This window comes from Xiphophorus hellerii, chromosome 2, assembly GCF_003331165.1.
Source record: "Xiphophorus hellerii strain 12219 chromosome 2, Xiphophorus_hellerii-4.1, whole genome shotgun sequence".
Taxonomy (NCBI): domain Eukaryota; kingdom Metazoa; phylum Chordata; class Actinopteri; order Cyprinodontiformes; family Poeciliidae; genus Xiphophorus; species Xiphophorus hellerii.
The window spans coordinates 29563993-29590640 of NC_045673.1; the positions used below are offsets into that span (position 1 = coordinate 29563993).

The 26648-nt window shown below is 38.4% G+C and overlaps 1 protein-coding gene across 1 annotated transcript in view; it reads left to right on the forward strand.

The window, feature by feature from the left end:
* kif21a (kinesin family member 21A) overlaps nt 1–26648 on the forward strand; it is a 54471-nt gene that overhangs the window by 13559 nt on the left and 14264 nt on the right. The window contains 24 exon segments of the mRNA XM_032546075.1: nt 6449–6671; nt 9447–9629; nt 10745–10885; nt 11560–11691; nt 11829–11996; nt 13295–13410; nt 14057–14252; nt 14336–14525; nt 14599–14665; nt 15465–15668; nt 16574–16642; nt 18139–18214; nt 18311–18425; nt 20099–20287; nt 21914–22053; nt 22055–22114; nt 22191–22298; nt 22420–22488; nt 23429–23574; nt 23877–24021; nt 25117–25311; nt 25517–25618; nt 25851–26016; nt 26458–26478. Coding sequence (XP_032401966.1) covers nt 6449–6671; nt 9447–9629; nt 10745–10885; nt 11560–11691; nt 11829–11996; nt 13295–13410; nt 14057–14252; nt 14336–14525; nt 14599–14665; nt 15465–15668; nt 16574–16642; nt 18139–18214; nt 18311–18425; nt 20099–20287; nt 21914–22053; nt 22055–22114; nt 22191–22298; nt 22420–22488; nt 23429–23574; nt 23877–24021; nt 25117–25311; nt 25517–25618; nt 25851–26016; nt 26458–26478 — 3221 coding nt within the window.

Consider the following 26648-nt stretch of genomic DNA (forward strand, 5'->3'; position numbering starts at 1 on the left):
CAACCCCTTCTTGCTCCAAGAAGCCATACACAAACAGTAATAAGATGGAAATAAATATCAGTTATTGATATTGGCACATTTTTACCTTTCAAACTGATACTGTTAATATGTTAAAAATGACCAACATAGGTCAATTATGATGTTAATGCTGATATATCTTGCATTCTATTGCACCAATTTATCAGCCAGCTGAGTTGATTTCCTTAATTTTGGGAGAACAGTGATCCGCCGATTTTTACATGTGAAGCCGATCTTATCCACCAATCGTATCTAGTGTGGCAAAGGACTAAGACCACTGTCCTCTTTTGCCTTCCGGTGAGAAAGCTTTGATTGACAGATCGGCTCACCAAGTTATGTCTGCATGCTTACAATTAACAATAGTTACCAAACTGTTGCCAACTCTATAACTTTCTTGCTATATTGAAACCAAAAAAATTGGTATCGGACAAAATTGGAATCGGCAGGTTAAGCTTTTGAAAAGATCTATAATTGGCGATTGGCCAGAAAACTGCAATTGGTGCAGCACTAATCTCTATACAATAGGAGTATACTTGCAAAGTGGAATATACCTGATTTTATTTATTTATTTTTTTACTAATACGTGTTTAATACGCTGTTTTTTTAGTTGTGATTGTTTGAAATCTAGTGGAACAGGGTTATGCAATATATCTGAGACATAACATCTTTCTCCTCCATTCACACTCCTGCTAATTATGATGCAGCAGCCTCTTGACTGCCTAGTTTTCCCGTCTGTGCTTGGAATTTACATACATGCATACATTTTCTCCTTTAAGAACAAATGTATCCTTATATCTAAAAGATGAATGACTTTGCTCGTGTTTTGAGCCCCATGTTGTCTGATCTGTTGGGTCAGCAGCAGATGAACATCATCTCTTCAGTCTGATTGGTGGCAGAATGCTGACTGCTTTCCTCTCCCTTATGCTCTTCCCCTTGGCATCTCCTAGACAGCCAGAGCAGCATTATATCCTGCTGGGATCGGATTAACACTTTAATTCAGTCCTTCTGTTATGGGTTGTCATGGCAACCTTTTTCTTTTGTGTCACACACCGAGTAAATGCGCACCGGACACACAGACATGCAGGGTGATTATGACTTCATGAATCTTTTGGCAGGAAGGGAGTTAGTTTGACTCAGCCAGAAGTTTCCTGTTCTAATTTTTTTTTTTTTTTTTTTGCTCGTTTCTGTTTTTGTGCCAGCTTGTCATCTGAGCTCTTTGCCCACTGTGGTGGTCCTGCTGGCTGCACAGACAAAGCACCAAAGCCGGTGTGTTTTTACTTGGCATTTGCCATGCATTTTTGTTGCATTGAATCGACAGATTTCTGTCCCCTTTGACTCCATGATGAAACAGAACTGTTCCGGTCGAGTTTTAGAGCAGGGTTTCTGTTTAAGAATGTATGTAGGGGTGTGTGTGTGTGTGTATGGATGTAAAAGAATTTCTGCAAAAGTATTGGCTGTACTAGATAAGTTGTGTGCTCAGCAGAAACCAGCTCTGCTCTGTTTCTGTAATGTCTGCAGAAATAATACCTGGTGTTTTTTAACAACTGTCCAATTCCAGCATATTCATTATGCTGGAATTACAATCTTGGTGATGTCTGAAGGGTTTTCCTTGATTTATTGGTATTAAATTAATGAGAAACATAAGTTGACCTTAAATGTGTTAATCACAGGACAAAGCTTCCAGTTGTATGTGGACAACGTTTGTTGCGTTCTGTGATTCAAGACGGTTGAGGCTACCGATGACAAGCTAGCTAGTGTTTTTTTCTGCATTTATCATGGATAAAGTGCAAATTTATCATAAGAAGGCGGAACAACATTTTTATGTTTCTGTGTGTAGGTCTTGTATTTCATTCGTAATGGTCTTATAACATCTTAAATTTGAGATGGTGAAACCTGCAGAAACTGTGTATTCTATCCATGTGGTCTTACCCAACCCTTTCACCGCCCGTTGTGTTTTTAAAGACAACTTTAAGAACACAAGGGAGGAAATTTGACATTTTTGATTACCTGACAGAGAGATGAACATAAGTGACAGCAAGAGGCTGCATTTCACTTTGTTTTTCAGTAATTAACATCCTGTTTAACTGGATATACTGAAAGCTAAGCTCCTCCCTCCTGGGCCACATCCAGCTAGGAATGATTTTTAAATAAATAAAAAAAAAGCAGTTACTTCTTCCTCATTGTTTACAGGAGGACACAGATTATAAACTGGCCTGCAGTGGTGATGAGTCAACGTGTGACAAATTTTGTTGTAATTGCTTCCTTCTCCGTCCTTCCCTCAGACCTGATGTATTCCTCTGTGAAGGACAGAGTGACGTAGTGCTGTTTTTTCAAGGTGTTACAGTCCTCTACTCAGCAAATCCCTTCTTAAAGACCAGGCTTGTTTACTCTGCAGTGACCACTGGGAGTAGAGTTGCAGCTTTTGTGTACTTGCTGTAGATTGTTGGCTGCAGTTTTTCCTTCCTCCCTTATCACCACCACAGTCATCTGCACTGCAGCTTTATTGTTTAGATTAAAAAAACCCATAAATTTTGCCTGTACAAGGTAATTGTTTTGGCCATAGATTAAAAAAACATCAATATTTCTGATCCTTTTCATGTTGGTCAACAATAATTCTATAGATTCATGCCTTGTTACTTAGAATTTCTATTTGAAATATATATTTAGATATGACTAACTTCTTTAATCTTGAAAACTAATAATACCGGTCCGCCAGTGATTTCTAGAGGTGTGGGGCATCTGGAGACAGGTTTAGGCATGCTCTAGTGTTAACATCTGAACACAGGTGACTCAAACAAGTCAAATATGGTCAGCGCTGAAGGAAGGTGCACCCTTTATAAATTCTGAGTGTTTACACATCAAGAAATCAGAAAATTATCAGATTTCCAGTTAATAAAATTTATACCGCCTACAGGTAACATAAAAAACACACACAACAGATTCCTCATTCTTATTATGTACTTTACACGATGCAACCAAAATGGAAGAGCAGTGTGAAAACTTACACTTTCTGTCATCTACAGGATTTAGGTGGTCAAGTGTTCTTGTGAACAAATGTGCATAGAAGTGGGTGATACAGACTTTAAATCTGATCACTCTTTAAGTATTTATAGTAATAATGATAAAAGTGATGATGAAGTATTTGGCCCAAACTTATTCAGTTACTCACCGTTTTTTGGAACCACCTCAAGGGTGGTAGAAAATGATCCTAGGTGGGTATTCCACGCAAGCGATTTGACTAGCAGCATACTGCATTTGTTGATTAGTATGTAGAGTCTGTGACAAGACTGTAGCACTTGGTCAGATGGCAAACCACAAATTGCTAGATGATCAAATCTTGAGGTCCAAATTTTTTATCAATTGTGGTTACCCCGTCCTTTTGATGCTGCATGCGTCAACTGGAGCCCAAGACGGACAAATATACCAAGAGATTTTAGAGATACTGGCCACCTAACAGTACTTGCGCAAAACAATGTTATCGGAGCATCAACCTCAGCTCCTGGGCATTCACTGCATGCCTACGTTACTAGCCCTATTTATGCCCACTTTGGTGAGAAACTCATTGGCAGTGGAGACAGCTAGCCTGGCTAGAACCAAATCGGACAGCGGCCTGCTAGAGTGAGACTTGAAGATGGACAAGGGGCTTGTGAGATCTATGGCAGCAAACAACAATGAACTGAGGCAATGTTGTAAATAAGAGTGAAACAAAACTCTTCTACACTGATGTGAGAGACTGATGACCAAAAAGAAAACTTTATTGTTGCTACAGATTGTTCTACATGATATGGAATCATGGACTGTACTCAGCTGGATGAATTTATCCTCTTGAGGCATTAAAGTCAATATGTCTCTTCTTATTGTCGTTTTTTATTTACTGGATTTTAATGTCAGTTTGTGGCCAACATTACAGCAGAGTAGTCAAATCCTGACCCTCAGCTGACCTGTGACCTCAGCACTGAAATAGGCTAGGCCCTCGTTGATACAGTCTGGATGCCTTTCCCCTTCATTTTTACCAACATAACTCTAAACTCAGTCATGAAACGTCTTCTAAACACAAAGCTACTGGAGTTGACAAATAATCTGCCTCTGATTTAAGATGGCTAGTGCTAACGAGAAGCTAAAAAACAGACTGCTCAACAAAAGTGTAGAGATTACTTGCAGATGAGAAGCAAGGAACGGAAGAAATGTGGTCAGATTCCCGGGTGTGAAGGCACTCTGGGAGAGACAGAAAAACGGGATTACAAACCCAATTAGTGAGTTAAATGGTGTGAAACAAAGACACCCCCGCAGGCCTATGTGTGGACTGAATGGGATTACACTTCCAAAAGCACTCTTAAAGGCCAAGGAAACATGTAATTGGTTAAATACGGCAAATTTGCCATGAAAGCCAATTAAAATACTTTACGGGTTTGTGGTCGCTGATCTGCTCAATAACTCAAACAGCTTGTCATCTCCGAGGTCTCCATCACTAAGTAGTTTTTAGGTAATGAATCAATTCTAATATTATCCATGGTAGCTAGCAACATAAAAATAAAATCAAAATTGGAATCTTGGCGTTAACGAAAACATCTCCGACCACATCATGAGTAACTAAATGTCACAACCTCCTCGCAGGTCGTTACCTCTCCTCCCTCGCCTCCGTCCAGCCGAGGCGTTGGTGTCATTGCTGGGTTCCAGTATCACACAGACGAACACAATGGTGGCTCTGTAGTCCACTGGCCGTATTGTTCTTTCCTGAATTTGGAGGCACAATGAGGCCCTTATCCACACTGCTGAGAGAGACTTGCTGTCAGGTGCTTTTCTTCCCAGCTTGTTTGGGAGCTGAAGCCTTGAAGAGAATGTGTTTGAAAAGCAGAAAAGGATCAAAATTGGTTGTGTGGTTGCAAATAAAGCGTTAGCTAGGAGTAAATGGAGAAATTATCATTGTCCTAATTCTTTCCTCTAATTGGTAAAACTGTTATGGTCTATGATCTGCTTTGAATGAGATGAATAAGCCTCAACCTGACAAGCGATGAAATTATGGTGAAAAGTTGGCGGAGATAATCTTCAGATCTGGAATGTGTTTAACAAATGAGACAAGCATGATGCTAAACGTAGATCGTGATGTTCTGCTTCTTCCAGATCCGGTCACACTCGCGTCCAAAACTTTTAGTCATGCTTGCAGATGTAGTAGAGGTGATTTACTGATTTAGTGTATTTGCTTTTTCAGGGATGCTAATGCATCAGGAATAGATTCTCTTGCAGTTGGTGTTTGTTGCTAAAATTTAGTCCAGATTTCAGAAATGACTTACATTTTGATCTGCATTTCACACAGGCAGAGATGAGTAGTAACTACTTGCATTTACTTGAGTAACATTTTAGAAAAAAAAATTGTTTTACTGCACTGTACATTTTACATTTACTTGAGTAATATTATTATGAATATTATTACTTTTGTTACTTGAGTAAAATTTCTGTATTTTCCATCCAATACAAGTAACTTCAATGAAGAAAGAACCAACATACTTTAACAAAAAATATATGAGAGATGCACACGTACAGCTTATGTCAAAGTGTGACTTCTTGTTTCTACACCAGCTTTGTTGTTCTAATGTTATGTAACGTGCAGTAAACACTATATATTGTCACTGAAAGCCAATACCCTGTTCTAATGTAAATATACAGTATATAAGCATTCATTGTATGAAAATAAAGGTTTCACATTTTGGCAATCGTTTTAAAAAAAAGACAGATACTTGGTGAATTTATAAGGTGGTTTTAGGCAAACCCCTGGTATTTTGTGGAATATTTTACACGTTTTTGGTTTAAAGTTCAAATTAAAGCGTCAGACTGACTGGACTGAACAGAGAGTTTTTAGAGTTATGTTATGACGAGCTACATATGATGGAAAAGGAAGAGTTATTTGAAAGCACCATTGACTGGAATGTGGACTCTGAGCTTCTCCATGGTGATGCTTGTCCTGTTCATTTCTCTCCATTGCATCTCAACAGACCTGAAGCCTTTTAAATGTTTTAAGTCAACAAAATGTTCAACAAATTTTGTGCTTTTCATGACAATAAAACTTGGAATACACAAGAAGCTTGCTGTGGGAAAGGAGACTCAAACAGCACAGGGAGAAAATATTTATGCTCCCAGAAGCATACTTTTACTATTGTTTTTTGATATTTCAATTGGATTAGTTATTGTAAGATTTGTCACCTTTATATGATTGTTGGATTAAACTGATTCAATTTAAATTCAATGATGTCTTTAATAAATACATGAAGCTATAATTATATTTTTGATGCTGTTTGCTCTTGAGAAGTCAGTAGTTGCATCCCAAGACTTGATAAATCTCTATAAAAGTACAGACCGTTTTCATATTCCCATCCTAAACAGTCGGCTCTAATAAAACAATCCCATTTTAGACCGTTTGTGTCTTTGTCCACAGGATCCGTCCTCAGCTGCCCAGGGAGAAGATCGAGGGATGCCACATCTGTACGTACGTGATGCCTGGAGAGCCTCAGGTCATCCTGGGGAAGGACAAGGCCTTCACGTACGACTTTGTGTTCGACATGGACTCCCAGCAGGACGCCATCTACTCCACCTGCACCGAGAAGCTGATCGAGGGCTGCTTCGAGGGCTACAACGCCACCGTGTTTGCATACGGACAGGCAAGCCTTTGTTCCAGCCTGCTGCAGCTGCAGCACCGACGACGCTTTTAGCCTCGCTGGTAGGAACATATTTTTGTCTGAGCTCATCTCTTTGCGAGGAAAATGAAGAGAAGACGTTGCTGGGGAATCTATAAAAGAGAATATTTAACATTTTAAGCAGAAAAACTGGAAATTTACATTTTAGTTGCTGACTGGATAGCGATAGTTTTACTAGGAATGTCAGTTTGGAACATCAAATTCAGATTATGAGATTATTATATATAATTGGTGACATGGATTATCTCTTTAGTTTTAAGGTGTCGCTATGGAAACCAGTAGGTTAAAATGTGAGGTAGTTCAAGCTTATTTTGGAGTTGATAAGTTGATTTGTTTGTGCTGCACATACAGGTACATATTAAAAAAATTAATATTGTGGAAAAAATATTTTTCTCATTTCAGAAAGAAAAGCTCATTCTTAATACACGTAATAAAATATTTTCAACCTTTAATTCTTGTAATTTTGAGGATTCTGGCTTATAGACGATAACACAAACTCCCTTGTCTCAGAAAATACACACCCCCTATTTAGAAAAGCATTTTTTACACAATCATGGATAAAACCGCTGACTGAACAGATGTACACAAGACAGCCATTGGCATTGTCAACATAGAAAGGAAGCCACAATAGATCAGTGCTAAAGAAGCTGGGGTTTCAAAGTACTTTAGCCTAGTATGTTCATAGAAGGTTGAGTGGAAGGAAAAAGTGCTGGATCCCTTTTGTCAAACCACTCCTGAACCAGACGTCAGAGTCACCTGGGCCTAAAGAGAAAAAGAACTGAATTGTTCCTCAGCGGTCCAAAAGTTCTGACAGTGAAGTTTTTGATTTTGAAATCAGGTTCTGAGGAACTAAAGGAGGAGAGGAGAGGCACAGAATCCATGTGGCTTGAAGTTCAGCGTGATTTTGTAAAGTATTCTATTTCTCTAAAGCACAGAAATTTGGGTTGTCGTTATCTGGATATTTCTGTATATCTGTACATAGCTTTGTGTGCTTAATGATTCTACATGAGTTTCACTTACTGAAATGAATGACAAAAATAAGCTTTTTCACAATGTGCAACTTTTTTAAATATAAATTTATAGCAGGATCAAAAACATTTTATTCTTGGTATGTTTTTTTGTAACTTTCTTTTTTAAATTATTTTCTAACAGAACAGCAAACACAACAAAAATGTGACGCTCCAATTATATATATATAAAAAATCAAACATAAAATAAATCAAATTTAAAAAGTAATGAAATAATTATTAAAAAAACTTACCAAAGCAACCAACTAACATGAGTAAGAACATGACAAAAATGTGAAGCCCAAGTTACAAAACAAAAAATTAAAAAAATTAAAAATAAAATAAAAATATACTATTTTTTGTTGTTTTTCTTCCATTCACTGAAAATATTTTTTACAAACCCCACTTTGTGTTTTTCTGTATGGTCATGCTGATATTAGAAAGCTCCCATTAACAATAGCTTGTAGCTAATATCTGCTCGTCCAGTCCACCTTTAGTCTAAATCATAACGGTGTGAAGTACGTCAAATCTCTCTTCTCCTACTACTCAGGTTGCCATAGATACAGAGCTCCTGATGGATAGGCACTCGCATGATTCAGAGCGCCTTCATATCTCAACCATTCATCTTTAATGTGTGGCAGCGTTAAGTTGTGTTGCTGCTGGCCTACTTCTGACTGGAGCTCATGTTCACACAGAGAGGATGGCCTGGCCCAGATCGGCCTGTTTGCCCCCCATGTGTCCCTCTTTACAGGGACTTATCTAGATTTAGAGCGACCCACTCGGCTGCATCACAAGATCGCTGGGCTGCAGATATAAACAGACATTAACGACATGGCAGAGCAGAGTAAATCTGTCTCATCCAAAGATCACCGGGCTGTTTAAGCCTCAGTTTGGCAGATCGAATGCAGCCGAAAACACAGAGCAAACTCTTCATGGACTGAGAAGAAATGGTTTCCCCTGTTGCTTGAATGTAAATTTTCTGTCCATTTTAAAAGAAACAAACAGTGGAGAAAATAATAAAAGATTTTCTGATAATACTGTCAGTTTTGTTTATTTTTTTTAGACATTAATGAAATGTATTGAGACAATAAATCTAATTATTCTGATTAGAAAATTTTCATTATAAATGAAAAATGCTCACCATTTTTTCACAGCTGTAATAAACTTATGTGAAAATATAAGAAATACATTTGAATTGGAATATAAATATTAAAATGGGTTTTTTTTTTCAATTAAAAAGAGAAAAAGCAACTTATAACAAAACCATTATTACAATTAAGTTATTGTCATAACATTTATTGTCTAGATTCAGATGTGTACACTTTTGTAGAAATATTATATATTATATATTTCTACAATTCTAAAATTAAATTTAGCTGGTTTGGTTTAAATTTTCAAGTGGTTATTGGACAGAAAATTATAATTTTTTACTGTTCTGCTCTTTATTTGTAGCACAAATGTACTGTAGCCTGCAGTGAGCTGCTTTTCAGACTTAGCATGCTAGCTGTAGCTTTATAACAGAGCTGCTGTAATAGGAGTTATTGGTGCTTCTTTAGTTTTCACATAACTACTTGTATTTTTACAAACAAGATTGTTTTCAAACCACCAACTTTTGTTTTTTTTGTCAAAAATAGAAACGTAGGAGAGTCATGTTTTAGCGGAGAGTCATGTTTTAGCTAACTGAGCTGATATCTCATTAGCCCATGCTGAACATGTCTTCTTTCCCATCCAGACAGGATCAGGGAAGACGTACACGATGGGGACCGGCTTTGATGTCAACATAGTGGAGGAGGAGCTGGGGATCATTCCTCGTGCCGTCCATCACCTCTTCAAGGGCATTGAGGAGCGCCGGCAGGTGGCCCAGGAGCAGGGACGTCCGGTACCAGAGTTCAAGATCAACGCACAGTTCCTCGAGGTACACACCCATGAATACAACTTGTGGAGATTCAGTATTTCTGAACCAACAGTGACAGCAAGCACTCAGTCACTTCAAAATCTCTGCCAATTCCTGTGCTACAGCTGCTGCTAAGGGATTAGCCTGGGGTTGCGGGAGGTTGTATCTTTGCCATGAGGAGTTGAAATAAATTAAAAAAATCATAATTTGTACTGGTACATAATACTTTGACACCCTTTGCACACTTTATAGATGACTGCAGTACTTATTCAGTTTTAAGGGTAAATTCTAAAATCTCCGAACCTCATCATTTCCTTCTATTATTAGTTTATTCTTTCAAGCTTTCATTGGCTGCCATAAGTCACTGTTAAAATCTGTTTAGTCAGTGTTTCAGTACATTAATTAAGAGTTGTTTTCTTTACCAATTACTTGTCAGATTATAATTCTTCTCAATGGAGGCCCCTTTGCATTTGTATTCCGTTTGCATCATGGTAGATGATTACAGCGATTGCTCTTGAAAGCTACACATAGACATAATCAGAGTAAATGTGAGGTTGGATTATTTCATTCATCACTGAAAGGGACTAGCAGTGCTTACTGTATTGACTTTTTTTACCTAAATGTATCAGAAAGACAAAATAGATTTTAGGCTTAATACAACCAATCCTAAACCCAGCGTCATGGAATGCTGCATGGTGAGGATGTAGAAATAATTGCCCAGTACATATATTTGGGAAAAGTGCCTGGTGACCACTTAATATTAGATTAAAATACTGAAACAATTGTCAACGAGTCGACAGAAGATTTATTTATTTCTGTGTTTAACGTCCTTTGGTGTCAGTGGTAGAATCTTAGACATTTGTTTTCTTTGGTTGAAAGTATTTTGCAAAGTCGTTTGCTAATGCTAGCTGGACATTTTTTCTGTCAGAAGTCTAGGACAGTCTCATCTGCATAATTAAAGTAAGCTCAAAACTACTTGCTAATAACTGCAGCTGTCCCTGTACAGTAGTTACTCTTTTTTTATTTCTATACTTGAAATGTCTCAGATGACATTTTGTGAATTGATGCAATATAAGTAAATGAATTGACTTGATTTGATTTTTTTTCTGTCTTTTGCCTTTACTGTGTGCTTCTAGCTTTACAATGAGGAGGTCCTGGACTTGTTTGACTCCACACGAGACATGAAGCAGAAATCTCACATTAAGATCCACGAAGACGCCAATGGGGGAATCTATACGGTTGGAGTGACCACACGGACTGTTTCCTCAGAGGCTGAGGTAAAATACAAAAACATCAAGTGCTTGTATGAAGGACTGTTTTAACTTCCAGAATCTGGACACTAATGGTATCAATACACTTAGATCACTGTTCAGTGAACATCTTAGGTTTTTGGGTCACCTTTTGGTGCAAAAGCAACAATAAACAGATGTAATTACAATGCTGGATTTTGTTTTGATTATTGTAATTAGAAAATAGAGGCTTTTTTAAATTTTTTTACAGAAAGTAGAATTTATCTCCTCATAAATTGACTATAAAATTTAAAACATCTTCAAAATGTCCCCCCATTTGAATCAAATGTGACCTTATGGGCCACAAGTCATGCAAAAAGCTTTATTAGGTTCAAAACTTGTTTTAGTTTGGTGTGATCTGCTTTAGATGGCAGTTTACTTAATGCTAAACAATAAAAGTGCATGCTTCCTGTTAGAGTTAGGATTACCCATAACAAATATGTAAGTCTGACCACATAAACCTGTGCGTACTATTGACACCACAATATTTCAGTGACATTCAATACATTCCTCAGTTCAGCACCTCAAGGCTTAGAGTCATAAAGCTTTATTTATTCATCATTAAAATGTTTGCTTTGTAGAATTCAGAATTATTTCCCCCTGTTTAATCAACAAAAGGTTTCTATGTCTAATAATTCCTATTCTTGTGTGTGTGTGTGCAGATGATGCAGTGCCTGCAGCTAGGCGCTCTGTCTCGTACGACAGCCAGCACTCAGATGAATGTCCAGAGCTCCCGATCCCACGCCATCTTCACCATCCACCTGTGCCAAGTTCGCGTCTGTGCCTCTGACAATGTTAGTGAGCGACGATAATCACGTATTGAAAACACAAATTGACTGTTTGATTAGATGTAGTTTGGGAATTTTGCTTAGTTTTCTCACTTTTTAAATTTGTACATTTTAAAAAAAAAAACAATCTATCTTTCAGCAAGAAGGTGAGAATGATAACAAGGTGTCTAATGGAAACTGGGGAGATGGACGAATACGAGACGCTGACCGCCAAGTTTCACTTTGTGGACCTGGCTGGTTCTGAGAGACTTAAGAGAACCGGAGCGACGGGCGACCGGGCCAAAGAGGGCATCTCCATCAACTGTGGATTGGTATGGTTCCTCAGTCCGTGCTTTTTATTATCCTGAAGTAGACTGCCACCTAGTGGTTCAGTGTGTAATTACTGCCCTGAAAGGTATCAAAAAGAAAAAAAAAGTGCACTTTTTCTCCCCCCCCTAAAGATACACTATATTTTACCCTATAATTATTCTCATGGGTGGTTTTATAAAAGCTCCTGAAAGTTAAAGGGCAAAGTAGTTTTAGTGCTTATTTTATTGAGAGCCAAACCCTCTAGTTGCATTTTTTTGGGTTTTGTTGAAATTGAAAGGCTGTTAAACTCTCAGTAAATTGAATTTTTGCCATTTGTGACTCTTCTTCCTTGTAGAGGGATTCTGTGAAAGGATGCTGCCCTCCTTAACTGAACTTGTATTGTGCTTTTCCAATCATACTGACCACTTGAAGCACTTTACACCAGAATTTACACTCACAAACGATCACTAGGGATGGGAATTTATTGCATCGTTTATTATTTACAATGAAAAATGTTTTTTGATTTATTGTCGTATTAATAAATGTTACTTTTTTGCATACTCTTTATATTTACACTATTTATATATTAATTTTTTATATATTTACTTATTTATTAGGCTTCTTAAACTGGGGTCTGAATATTGTACTATAAACATGCAAATATGAAGCTGGTATATCAATAAAGATTCTTGAATGCTTCAATATATAATAAAAAAGAGAACAAACTGTTTTCTCTGAGATGTTTTTACTATTTTCTCCACTGTTTGTTCTACTGAGAGCATCATTAAATATCGTTTATCATTTAGAAAATGTGCTTAAATGCACTTAGTGTGAGCAGTTTAATGATATAAATCACACTTTCAGTGACGTCCTGAAGAAGCCTGTTTCAAAAGCGAATGTTTTTCAACAATAGCTTGTGATGCTATGAATGTGATGTCATGTCATGCAGTCAGACATACAGTTACCTAAAAAAGAAATAATTTTCAAAATCATAATTTATCACTATAGTACTACAAAATATTGTAATAAAATTTTGAATAGATGGACAACGTGCATACACTTACACACCAACATGCACATCTTTAAGTGTCGTGTCTAGTGAAAAAAACAACAGCTCCATACAATACTGTTTGTTTGTACCTGACCTCTATTGGGAAGGAGGTTGTGTTTGAGTTGGGCTTATTTCCTGATTTTTATTTTGTAATGACATTACAGCTGCCATTGCTGTAACGTTTTTATCTTACTAGTACACAAAACATGTCAGTAACAGTCAGGACTGGAAAAAATAACCATTCTTCTGGCTCCCCTGGGTGTGTTTCAGCTGGCGCTGGGGAACGTAATCAGTGCTTTAGGAGACCGAAGCAAGCGGGCTTCTCACGTGCCTTACAGAGACTCCAAACTGACCCGACTGCTGCAGGACTCGCTGGGAGGAAACAGGTTGGTGGATCACTCATTATGTCAATCAGAGCAAGTAGTGAAAGTTATGTCTGTCAAATCTGCTTTTAATTGGCACAGAGTAATGTCTTAGATGACTAAAATGTATCTTCTAAATGTTTAACTCCATCTAAATATTTAGAACATGTATATATAAAAGAAAGCAGAACAGAGTGACAGGTGACGACATATTACAATCTCCAGCTTTTGCTTTTTGTTGACTTAGAATGCATGTAAATCTCTCCATGTTGTGAATTTCATCCTATGTCCATCCAATTGGTTAAGGTGGGAATGGGGTTCAACTTTACATGTGATGGCTTTCTTTGCCACTGCTAATACAAATTTAAAAGGACAATATTATGTCGACTTCTTTTAGCTTTACATCATGTTATAATGTTATTCCCACATTAAAAACATACCTGGAGTGTTGTTTTGATTCTTTCATGCATGTTTGAGAAATCCTTAAGTCTCAAATGACCTGGTTGGACCCAGCGCCTCCTCCAATCTCCAGTTTCCAAGCTTTTGAGCTTGCGCCTCAATCAGCAAGATGTTTCTATGTCTAATAATTCCTATTCGTGTGCGTGTGTGCCTATGAATCCCCTTTAGGTATCAGTCTTATAACCAAGAAACTCTTCCACTCTCTTTTCAGCCAAACTGTTATGATTGCATGCATTAGTCCATCCGATCTTGACTTCATGGAAACCCTGAACACGTTAAAGTACGCCAACCGAGCCCGCAACATCAAGAACAAGGTGATGGTGAACCAGGACAAGGCCAGTCAGCAGATCAGCGCGCTGAGGACCGAGATCGCCCGACTGCAGATGGAGCTGATGGAGTATAAGACGGTGAGAGGGAACCGGGACGAGGCCCTTCAGGGCTTCCGTAGGCTCCCGCTCTGGGGATGTAACGGAGCCGTTCTCTCCTGCAGGGTAAACGCATGGTGGGCGAGGACGGCGTGGAGAGCTTCAGCGACATGTTCCATGAGAACTCCATGCTGCAGACTGAGAACAGCAACCTCAGGGTGAGGGTGAAAGCCATGCAGGAGACCATCGACTCCCAGAGGGCTCGCCTCACCCAGCTTCTCAGCGATCAGGCCAACCAGGCTCTGGCCAGGGCAGGTAGGACCGAAGTCGCCTGCCAGCATTCCACTTGCTGTTCAAACACCTCATCAGGAATCTGTTTCTCGCCCAGGTGAAGGAGGCACGGAGGAAATTGGAAACATGATACAGAGTTACATCAAAGAAATCGAAGATCTTCGGTAATGACTGCGTTTCTTTATTACTTTTTATATGTTTAGTGCAACATAAGCTCTAGGATTATGATGATATTAACATTTTGCTCATATCAAATGGGGCAACTGCAGCTGGGTGGGTAGAGCAGTCGTCTGTACTTGTGGGTCGTGGATTCGATTCCAACTTCCACATGTCGATGTGCCCCTGAGCAAGGCACTGAATCCCAATTTGCCTGCTGATCTGTGTATCGGTATATAAATGTGTGAGCAAATGTGAGTGTGAATAGTTGACTGTGACTCTGATGTAAATCACTTTAATGGTCAAAATGACTGGAAAAACGCTGTTTAAGTTCAGTCCATTTACCTAAACCAAGTAAAATACTCACTTTGTTTTCAAAACTATGGGAAAAATAAAGGCACAGGGATCTTTCTAAAGCTAAAGTTAGAGAACCAAAATAAAACATTTTTATCACTCTAATTAGTGCACAACCAACATGAAGGACTTAAGTCATCAGCTGCTATCTAAATAAAATCACAAGATGAAATTATACACCAAAAAAGAAAGAAAGATGCTACTTGTGTAACTGTTTTTCTTCGATGAAGTATAGACCTGGCATTCAGTTCAAAGTGAGGAGGAGCCTGATTTTTTTTTTTTTTTTCATAGATTATTTGTTGTACTGTTATGACATTGTGAGAATTTTAACAAATACATTAAAAAAACATATCATTTCTAAAAGTTACAAAGTGGAGCTTTAAGTGGACTGGACTTTAGTTTTGTTAGTTTAAGTTGAGTTTTCTGGTCCCTATCCCTGGATGTTTTTCTCAGGGCTAAGCTGCTGGAGAGCGAAGCGGTGAATGAGAACCTGAGGAAGAATCTGTCCCGCGCCTCCACCCGTCAGTCGTTCTACGGAGGGCCCGGCTCCTTCTCCAACGCTCTGATGGCCCCTGAGAAAGAGACTGCCGACATCATTGAGCTTGCTAAGAAAGACCTGGAGAAACTGAAGAAGCGAGAGAAAAAGAAAAAGAAAAGGTAACAAGAGAAGGATGTGGGTCAACTGGATTTTTTAGATTTACAAAGGAGTTGATCATTTTGTATTCACAATTTTCAAAAATATAACTGTTAAGGGTCTTCTTTTTTATCTGACTCTGAACATTTTTGCAGAACTTGCAACTACATTGCTGTCAAAACCATATTGTGCCCATTCGTTATACAGCTAATGTTGCAATATATCATTGTTGTTTTGTCTTTGTGGATTTTGGTGTCATAACGGTATTGTTTCAAGTTTTTTTAAGTATTCTATTTGTGAGAAGAATAAATACAAAACTTAAAGCTCTTTCTAGGAAGGCCAGAGAATGTCAAAAGTGTGAATTTGCTCTAATTCTATCAGAAAAATGTATTTTGACACAGTCGTACACTAAGGGCTTGTTCACAGCAGTGGGGTTTGTCTCCTGACTGATTCCTTGAAGCTTTGGGTTCTGCGTTCCTAGTTCATTTCTGCAGATCTAGTTTTTTAGTCTGCCTGGTCTCTGTCTAAAGTATTTTTTGTTTTTATAATTTGTGAAAATCTGTTTTTACAAATATATTTCTTTTATGGACAGAATTCACAGAGATTGTTGCTTTTACCACAATCTCCATAAAACGTAGGTTGACCAGGAAGTAAAAGAACATGACATGCCTGTAATTGTTAAGAATTGTGGTGGTAGCTTCATGATTTGTAGCAGGTTGGCTGCTAGTAGAACTTTAAATTGAAAATATTGTTTGGAAAACTTTTACTAAGAGGGCAGCTGTGGCCACGGCACATTGCTGACGTTTAAAGTGAAAGACGTGCATTGATGTGAAGCTGTTGGACTCAAAAGCGTAGCGCTTCACTTGACCGTTCTTCCTTCCATTCTTCTTCCATCTCTCTTTTTTTAACCCTTCTCTCCTCCCTGAAGACTCCAGCAGCTGTTGGAGGAGAGAGAAAGGGAGGAAAGGGAGGAGGTGGTGAAGGAGGTGGATGCCAGGTTTGTTCAAGCTTCCACCTTCCTTTTCCTGCCCCACATCGTTTGCTTCCATCTTGATTTCATGTCGCTGACCTATTTATTTTGGACTGATATCAGTTCCTTACTAAAGTATTCACATTCTTTGACCTTTTTCACATATTTGTCACACTACAACTATAAGCGTTTTATGTATTTTATCGGAACTTAAAGTAGTTCATCAGGGGAAATGGAAGTAAAGGGATACATGGTTTTTAAAATGTTTTTACAAATGCATCCCTCTGAGTGTCCAGGTATCTCTTCCCAAAAGGGGAAAGTTAAAAAGAGTGAGTGACAAGGACGGTGATATCAGCAAATTTGATGGTGGTGTAGGTGAGAAATATGTGGGAGCAGTGTTGGGTGAAAAGAGAGAAGAGGAATGGGCGGAGGACACACCCCTGTGGTGCACCAGTGTTCAGGATGAAAGTGGAGAATGTCCACTCTTCCATCTTTGTGAAATTCCTGTAAACCGCTGGGATGGAAGCCCTGATGTGAGGAAAATGGACACATTTTTCAGACCATATTTTGTCAAAACTTTGAAGATATCGTTTTTTTCTATGAATGACAAATATAAATTAAAGTATAATCAGAATATTTTGATTTGTTTTACCACATAAAGTCCCACTGGGAACTATTGAACTTTGTGGTTGTGATGTGACGGAAGATTAAGAAGTTCAAGAGTATGAATACTTTAGCAAAACAAATGCTGCTCCTATTGCATGGTTGTTCTAGATCATTTTAAAACCCAAACCTTTGTTTTCTCACTATCTGCTGCTCTACATTTTTGCATTTTTAGGTTACTTTTATTTAATGTCTGGACTCCAAACAGCAGAATCCAATCACAAACTATTCTAGGGAGTTCTACCTTTGGCTCACAACGAGTCCAAACTAAAACCCTTTTCTTTTTTAGTAAGCTGATCTTTCATTTCACTTTTTTATTTTGCCTGACAGGTTAGCGGATCTCTAATTGGATAGAACAATTATCCAAGTGATGTGGTTCATGAATTTGGTTTGTGTGTGTATTTTTTGTGTTGCACTGATTCCAAAATGCTGCTATACTGGGGGTTTTTTTGTTCAGAGTTGGAAGCCTCCTCATTTTAACATTACGCACTGTCTTTTCCACAATAAAGCTATGGAAAACAGAACAGTGTCAAATGATGTGTTTCCTCAGCTAATTCTAGCGTTCTGGTTTAGAAATAAATGTGATTGGAAATCCTAAATATTCATCAACATTTTCTGCTGTGTTAGTAGTTTTTTAATTTAAAAGCTTATTTGTCCAAAAGACAGTGTAAGCCCTTGTTAACAGATGTGCTTTGCATATTTCTGTTCACCACTATGCCTTTGAAAATAATAAAATAAGGGCTTTGTTTTGTAGATGATCCTTGCTTACATGAAGTTGCAATTCCAGGTTTGCTGCTGGTTTCTTTTCTTCAGTTTGTCATTAATTAACATCGTTTCACTGTCGTCTGTGTGTCTCTCAGCGTAAACAAAGAAGAAGTTCCTGACAACGAACAGGAGAAACCAAATGAGAAGGAAATGAACGAAGAGACTGAAATGGTGAGATCAAGATTTCAGATGAGGCTGTAATATACAGAGACCTTAATATTCTTGTGGATGCTGCTAATATAAAAGTCCTTAATTTTGATGTTTCAGGATGTACAAGACACCAGTGATCATGAAGATGGAGAGGATGAGGAAGAAGAGGACGAAGAGGAGATGGATGTGGAGGAGAGCTCTGATGATTCGGACTCGGAGTCAGATGAAAAAGGTGTGAAGATCATTAAATAGTTGAAATTGCTCGATATATCTCCACAAGGTGGAGCTGTTCCCTTACAGTCAGGAAACATTCATTCAGGTCAACCTGCTGTGATATCTTCACATTTGTCTGTTTAATCAGTTTGGATGTGGATGTGAAACTGTTGGTTTCCTCTTGCTGCACATTACTGATGACGATGTTAGGTGGAGAAAATACAATTATGTCAACAAATGTTTTAGGATAAACATCAAGTTCAGGTTCTGTGTACCAAAATATCAAAGAGAGGATAAATTGGTAAAGGTGATCAACACAGTGAACTTTCTGAGTGAGTATCAGAAGCAGATATATTTCAGAATTAACATACCATACAGCAAAGGCAAAATGACAACATAATAGGCTGTGCTGTTATCAAAAATGGCAAACTCTGTGCCAAAGGAATGCAACTGAGTAGGATTTTTTTTTAAATGTACAAAATGTGTATCTAAAAAAACAGACTACACACAATGAAAATAAAATAAATCAAATGAGGATTACTTGAATTTTTCACACTGCAGAAACATTTGTATTGTGTATGTTAGATGCTGACAGCTAAAATGTGTCATGATGGTAGACCTATTATAAGCCCAGTCAATCCATCCAGTCCCTACCATGCATGCTCCAGCAGTACTAACTCCATCATTGAGGTCAAACAGTGGGAAGAAGTGGGGATAAAATCCCATTATTCAGCTATTAGGAAGAGAGAAGTTATTGAGCTAAAATAGTAAGAATTCATATTTCTACCACTGCTGGCAAATCAGATCATTCTATCCAAGAAGAATACAGGATTTTTCTCATTTATTAATGGGGAATACTCAGGGAAACCAAACAGAATCAAATGAATACAAACATATTAGCTCCATTTGAGGTTCAGCCACCGTCACCATTTGCTTTGGCTTCTTATCCACACAAGAATCCTATAATGGCTTTGGGATAATCAGCTGTGAGTTTTCCCCAAAACGCCTCAAATTTACTCTGTAAAAAACTGAGTTCAACCCCAAAGTTTACTTTTTTAAACCTCAGACTGCTACTTAGAGCATGGAAGGCTTCTTCATGCTCTAAATAATAAAGGAAATCCTTCCTAAAATAATGGACTAAGTCATTTTTGCCAAAAGTGATTTTGGGGTTTGGGGGGGGGAGACAGCCCGTTATTTTAGGAAGGTAATATTTAGCAACAAAAAAAATCAATTTTCTCAGGAATTGGTAAGTTTTATCTTTTGTTTCTCTACAATTCTGCTCTTGCGACTTGTTCCCTAGATTTCTCATGACAAATTTAGCTGTGATGCTGTTACTGAAAATTGTGATTACAATTTCGATTAACGCACATTTTTACTAACTAGTTTTCTTCTGTACAACAGTCTAATTTCTACACCTCTCTTTGCGACATTTAGCATCCAAGCTACTAAAAATATACATCATATTCTGGGGAGAAAACTCACAAAATACATCAGTAGCTTTGCTACGATTTGTGTTGATGAAACACTTTACTTCAAGTGCCAATCATGCAGAGTCTGCATACCAACAGTATTTGGGATGTTAGATAGATGACATGCAAGATATTAAAGTTCTGCAAACTCCTGTAACCTTTCAAAAGGCTGAAATATGTCTGTGGCTGCAGACTCTTTTAAGTTTTGTGTTGTGTCTGACAGAGAACTACCAGGCTGATCTGGCCAACATCACATGCGAGATCGCCATCAAGCAGAAACTGATCGATGAGCTGGAGAACAGCCAGCGGCGTCTGCACACACTCAAGCAGCAGTACGAGCAGAAGCTGATGATGCTGCAGTGCAAGATCAGGGACACCCAGCTGGAGCGCGACCGCGTCCTTCAGAACATGAGTAAGAGCGACAGATCATCCACTAGGTGGCGCATGTGGTATTGTTTTCAGATGGTGACAGTAAAGAAGACAAATATGTTTTTGATCTGCTGTTTCTTACATCATCTCAGAAAAACCCAAATTTAACTCCTGTTTTGTTCTCTAAATAGACCTGTAATGAAGCTAGTGTCTGTCAGAAGATGGAGACGGTTTCTGTTTAGGCTTGAAAACAGTAATAGATCAAACATTCTTCTAGGAATTATTAAAGGGACAATATCATGTATTTTCCAGGCATATGGTGCCATTTTAAAGCACAATGAAGTAACTATTGTACCGTCAGTTGTTATAAATATGTTGTATATATCAAATATGACTTAAAAGAAATTTTATTCTTAATTTAACACCTTTAAAAAGGGCCTCTATCTCTTTAAGAAACTCCTGCTCTTTCTGACACTCCAGCTTCAGGAAGACATCACACTGTGGTTCCTCTATTAACACTTTAAACAGTGTTAACATCGCACTGAGAAGTAGCTCCTATAATGAGCTCATGCTCCACATCACAGCTCCACCAGGTTTTTGCTAAATGCTGCTAGCTAGTGTTACGTACTGCTACTCTCAACTTTGCTCGTTCTTCTTCTTTTGACTGGTTATGAGAGAGTAGGGCCGCAACAATAGGTACGTATCGATGTAAACAAAAGAAGAAAAGAAACAAAACGGATACCTGACTGGAACACACAGTGTGGAGGGGGCTTACCTTAGATGTCTGGTCAGAGTTACTCAACCAGCTGACATCCGTTGAGAAGGACGAGCCCGTACGATCCTTCGTTCGTCAGACGCTCTGTTCAATAGTTTTTGTTCTTTAAATATGAAGTTTTTCTCTTTTCCTAAAAATGTGCCACTTGTGATTTTGTCAGTGGTTGGTCTTAGCAGGCGCGTAAACTCCCCAGTGCTAAAATCCTTTAGCGTCCAGCCAGTTTTTCCAAAAAAATCTAAACAAAAGAAAACAAACTTCATCCCAGCCAAAACATCCGACGCTCCCCTATGGGTTGATCCGTCCCGAGGTGAAGATACTCTTTTTCCTTCCAGAGCCTTCCCGCACCATACTTTCAGTTATTTTTCTTAACAAAAACTGCACTGCTGCAGCAGCTTCAAACACGCCACGCATCACTCACCACCAGCCCAGCTTAAAAAAAACAAACACTCGGGCTGTCTGTGCTCTGCCCCCCCACCAATGAACCATCAAAAATGCCAAAATAAAAACAATCAGGAGACGGAAGCAAATGTGAGCATGTAACACTACTCCGAAGGAGCCATGTGGGGGAAAGCTACTCTGTAACATGGAAGCTTGGAAATTGCAGCTCTGAGGAGAAGCTTCATCCTCAAAGGCAGTGCAAGGTCTACCCAGGCGTTTGCACAGCTGGATGGTTGCATGGGAGATTAAAGTATTTCTCAAACATCCTTAATAAAAAAAATCAAATCAACACATATGTTATTGATGAGGGAATAAGATTATAACATGATTGTGAAATTAAAAAAACAGTTTATTTTACATATTACTGCCCCTATAAAATAAGAGGTTGTGTAATGGATCTTTAAAAAGGTTGACATTTTTGTAATCCACCTTCTTGTTTGTGCTGGACGTTTAAAGATTCTGTGGAAAGTGGCACAGAGGACAAGGCTCGTAAAATCAAGGCTGAATATGAGAAGAAGCTGAGCGTCATGAACAAGGAGCTTCAGAAGCTCCAGTCGGCTCAGAAGGAACACGCCCGCCTGCTGAAGAACCAATCAGCAGTACGAGAAGCAGCTGAAGAAGCTCCAGATGGATGTGACTGAAATGAAGAAGACAAAGGTACAGCTTGTTTTTCTCAGGTGTAGATTTTTTTGCCATGCATTATGTAAACTTTTGTGCGTTCTGACATCTTCAGGTTCGTCTTATGAAGCAAATGAAGGAGCAGCAGGAGAAAAACCGACTGAATGAGTCACGCAGGAACAGAGAAATTGCCTCTTTGAAAAAGGACCAGCGAAAGCAAGAGGTCAGCTTTTTCACTTCAGTGTTTTAATGCAACTCTCCTGCAGCAACATGAAACTGATATAGGAAATTGCTTCAGTTTATTTTAACCACTTCTGCTGATAACGACACCGTTTCTCCTTCAGCATCAACTAAAGCTGCTGGAGGCTCAGAAAAGGCAGCAGGAGCTGATTCTGAGGAGGAAGACTGAGGAGGTGAGAAGAGAGAGAACAAAAGGTGGAAGATTAACAGGCTGGCGGAGGGGTTCTCCTCTGCTGTGATTGGCTAAGTATCAAGCATGCAGTTGGTTAACCTTTCAAAGAAGTTTGCATATGATTTAGAAAATGCCATCCCACCAAATCTTTATAAAAGCTTTACAGGCCAAACTCCAGTTTTAATTTAAAGGCATAATCTTATATTGACATCTGATTTAAAAAAAATCCAACTTTGAATTTTACTGCATTTATTTAGCAGGTAAAAATCCCTCTGTAAAAATGTTTATTCATATCAAAGTCAACAGTGTTGTTAATACTTGGTGCCTGTGCCAGACTTAAAGGAGCAGTAGCCCAGGGCGCCAACTTTTAAGGGGAGTCCCTACGAGTTTTTTTTTCTAGATTTTTTTTATGAATGCATATTTTGCAAACACTTCACTTTGTATAAAACTCACAGGCCCAAATAATGACTTATATCATTTAAATTTGTTATTAATATAAACAGTAATCAAGTATTTCAAAACTATGAAGTTATAATAGTTTATTTATATAGAACCTTTTTAAGCAAGTGTTGCAAAATGCTTTACATTCAAATAAATCTATTAAAACACAAAATGTATACCAAATCAATATTATAGTCAATTTATAGCCATGAGAATAATATGGAGTTATTGGCTAGAAGACATATTAAACCAACAATGTATCAGTTCATACCTACTGATTTATAGTACTACATGTTCATATACTGTAATTTGACAATATATCTCAAATTACAGTAGTAATTAGTGCCCTATCCATTTGTAAGTGGATAGGGCACCAAAACTGTCTCCAGCCCAGGGGCCACATCCTTTTAAACCCAGCCCTGCTTAGTACTGTCCTCTTTCACCAACTTGTTGCAATCCCATGTTCATCAGCTTATATCTGGCATGTGTGTGCTTGTCAGGTGACTGCTCTGAGAAGGCAGGTGAGGCCTACTTCAGGTAAAGTGGTCCGGAAAGTCAACCTTCCAGAGACGGTTCAGGACTCCAGTCACCGCCCGCCTTCCGGACGCCTGTACTCCTCCAGCAGCACAGCTGCCAACGGCATATGGTGAGGCTACAAATGGCTCATACTAACAAGATATAACTGAACCTGAATATGATTTGCTCTAATCAATACAGTACCATGTACAGTTCAGTCACGCCTTTTTAGCTTTTTCATATTTTATCATGTTACAGCCACAAATTGCATTCGACACATTGCCACCAAATAGTGCATTATTGTGATGTGTAAGGAAAATGATGCACATTTCTTCTCTTTTTAAAAAAATTTCAAGCTACAAACTGAAGGGTGCCTTTATACTGTATGTACTGAGGAGCCAGAATGACTGACGAACGATGCCGTGTGTCCAGGTCTTCCTACAGGCGCACAGCTGGTGTTTATTCCACCAGAGTCGCTCGTAACAAATGGCAGACCCTGGAGCGGCGCATCTCAGACGTCATAATGCAGAGGATGACCATCTCTAACATGGAGGCCGACATGAACCGTCTCCTGAAGGTGAAGTCATGACGCACCCAGTGGGATGTTTTATTTCAGCTTTGGTTTTAAATGAAGCTGACAAGAGCCAGAACACTACCTCTGGTTTGTTGAATATGCGGGGAAAGTTTAATTCATCCTTTAAAAGTCTTAAATTCATGTATCTAAAATTAAAATCTCATGTCTAAAATTAATTTAAAAAGTTGACCTTAAAACGTTCATCTTAAATTTTGTCATGGCTGGACTATTTAATCCAGTATATTCCATGTATTTCTTTTTGGTTTTTTTCTTGAATTTGTTTTTTCAGGCAAAAGTTTGAGTCACACTCAACCTCAAAACTGTTGCGTTTACTGATAACCCACTGCTATCAGACCCTTGCTAGCTACTTAGCTTTTTGTACATTTAACATGAATATGTGCTAATTTATCATTAGATGGCTAGGTGACATTTATATATTATTGTGGAGATAAATCTTTAATTCATTCATAATGGTCTTTAAAGATCTTAAATTTAAGTTGGTGAAACCAACAGAAAATATGTAATAGCTTTGCTATTTTTGTTATTAATATAGTAAAAGAGGACATGATGCATCACATTAGGTTGAAGGTTATAATAAGACTGTGTAAAAGTTCTCTTAATATAGCAGGCACATCAAAGCCCCTCTGACCTGATGCAGTCCTATTTATTTTTATTTTTAAAGCATATGTTTAAATACACTTGGTATGTTCAATTTTGTTTTCAATAAATTGTTGCCAACAATCATGGTGACAACTCAAGACACATCTGTTTCAAAGTTCTGCTATTTTTAATGGCCAGACTGATTCATGTGAATTTTGTAAAAATATTCTTGTTTTCAGGCCCATGTAGTAAAAAATAGGCCTAAAACATATTAGCACGCTGCTAATTAGCTCATTGGTTAACTTTGAAAATCCTTTAGAACTAGCAATACTAATGCTTAGTGCATTATGGTTTAAAAATAGAATGAAAAGTAAAAATAAACAGCTGAATCATTTAATATCTTTCATTTCTGCTCTTCCCCATCAATTTCAACACTGATCACATTCAGAAGTTGTTCTATAAAGAGACTTAATACCGCTGTTGATATTTTCAACACAGCAACGAGAGGAGCTGACGAAGCGAAAGGAGAAGGTGATCAGGAAGCAGAACCGGTTGCTGAGAGAGGGTCTGGAGGCAGAGAAGACCGTGCCCCCCCTCAACGAGGAAGTGGATGCGCTGACAGCCAACATTGATTACATTAATGACAGCATCGCCGACTGTCAGGCCAACATCATGCAGATGGAGGAAACCAAGGTAAGGAGGGCTGCTGGCTCTGAAGTACATTTGGAGGAGTTGAGTCGAGGCTTTCAAATAGCTTGAATATCTACATTGGAGTCTTTATTATGCCAAACTGTACTTAACTAGCTACATAAATACTAAAGCCTGCTTAGGACTTATTTACAAAAGAATTAAGAATTCAAAATAATAAAAAAAAATAAATAACAAGTTTTTTTTGCAGGAGGAGGGTGACACAGTGGATGTCTCTGCTATTATTGGTTCTTGCACTCTGGTTGAAGCTCGTTTCCTACTGGATCATTTCATGTCCGTGGCAATTAACAAGGTACCACTCCTCACCTTAACAGGAGACACCAATACTGCTCTGTTGGCAGTAACTACATGTAAAAATAGTTGATCTTAATGTGATTTAAGACATTCAAGCATAATAAAGTATTAGGACAATATGCTTTATAACCTATAATTTTGCATATGATGGTGGAAATTTTCAGTTTTTTTTTTTTTTTTTAAGGGTAAATAAAAAACGGTGGTTAATGTAAAGGGTGTGACCTTTTCAGGGTCTGCAGGCGGCTCAGCGGGAGTCTCAGGTGAAGGTGATGGAAGGCCGTCTGAAGCAGACTGAAATCACCAGCGCCACACAGAACCAGCTGCTGTTTCACATGCTGAAGGAGAAGGCCGAGTTCAACCCGGAGCTGGACGCGCTGCTGGGAAACGCTCTGCAAGGTACAACAAATCCTCACCTCTAATCTGACAATATCCACTTTCATCTTAGAAAGTAGGACGCTGACACGTTTGTTCATTTCTCAGTTTAGTTTTAGAAAGGCTTTTGTGCTTTCAGGAAGAGGATTGGGTTGCTGGTCAGCTGCATGTTTGAACCGTTGGAGAGATGCTCTTGCCTGTTGCCATCTGCTGAACAGAAGCTGGCCTTATTAGTTTCTATATTTACGACTGATACTACAGCAGAAAAAACATTTCTGCACTGCTCTACCTATTGTTTTTTTCATGTTTGTATTTTTCCAGCCTGTTCAGTAGTATGCTATATTTAGTTTAGCCACTTTTACTCCTGAATTTTCCTTTTGTTTTTTACTGGGGGATTGTTTTTTGATTTGTGCACTTTTGTTTTCCCCCATGTTTTTTCTTTTTTGCTTTCTCATGTTTTCACAGAGCTAGGTAACTTCCCAGTTGGTAAGTGAAATCACATTAGATCCTAATGCTCCTTATGAATGCATGGTTCCTACTTTTGTCACTTCTTTTGAACTAACTAAACTTAACAGAAGCAGGTGCATGAGGTGCAGTGCAGCCAAGCTTCCCTACAGTTGCCAGCTGACCCTCCGCCCCCTGTTCCTTAATTCAAA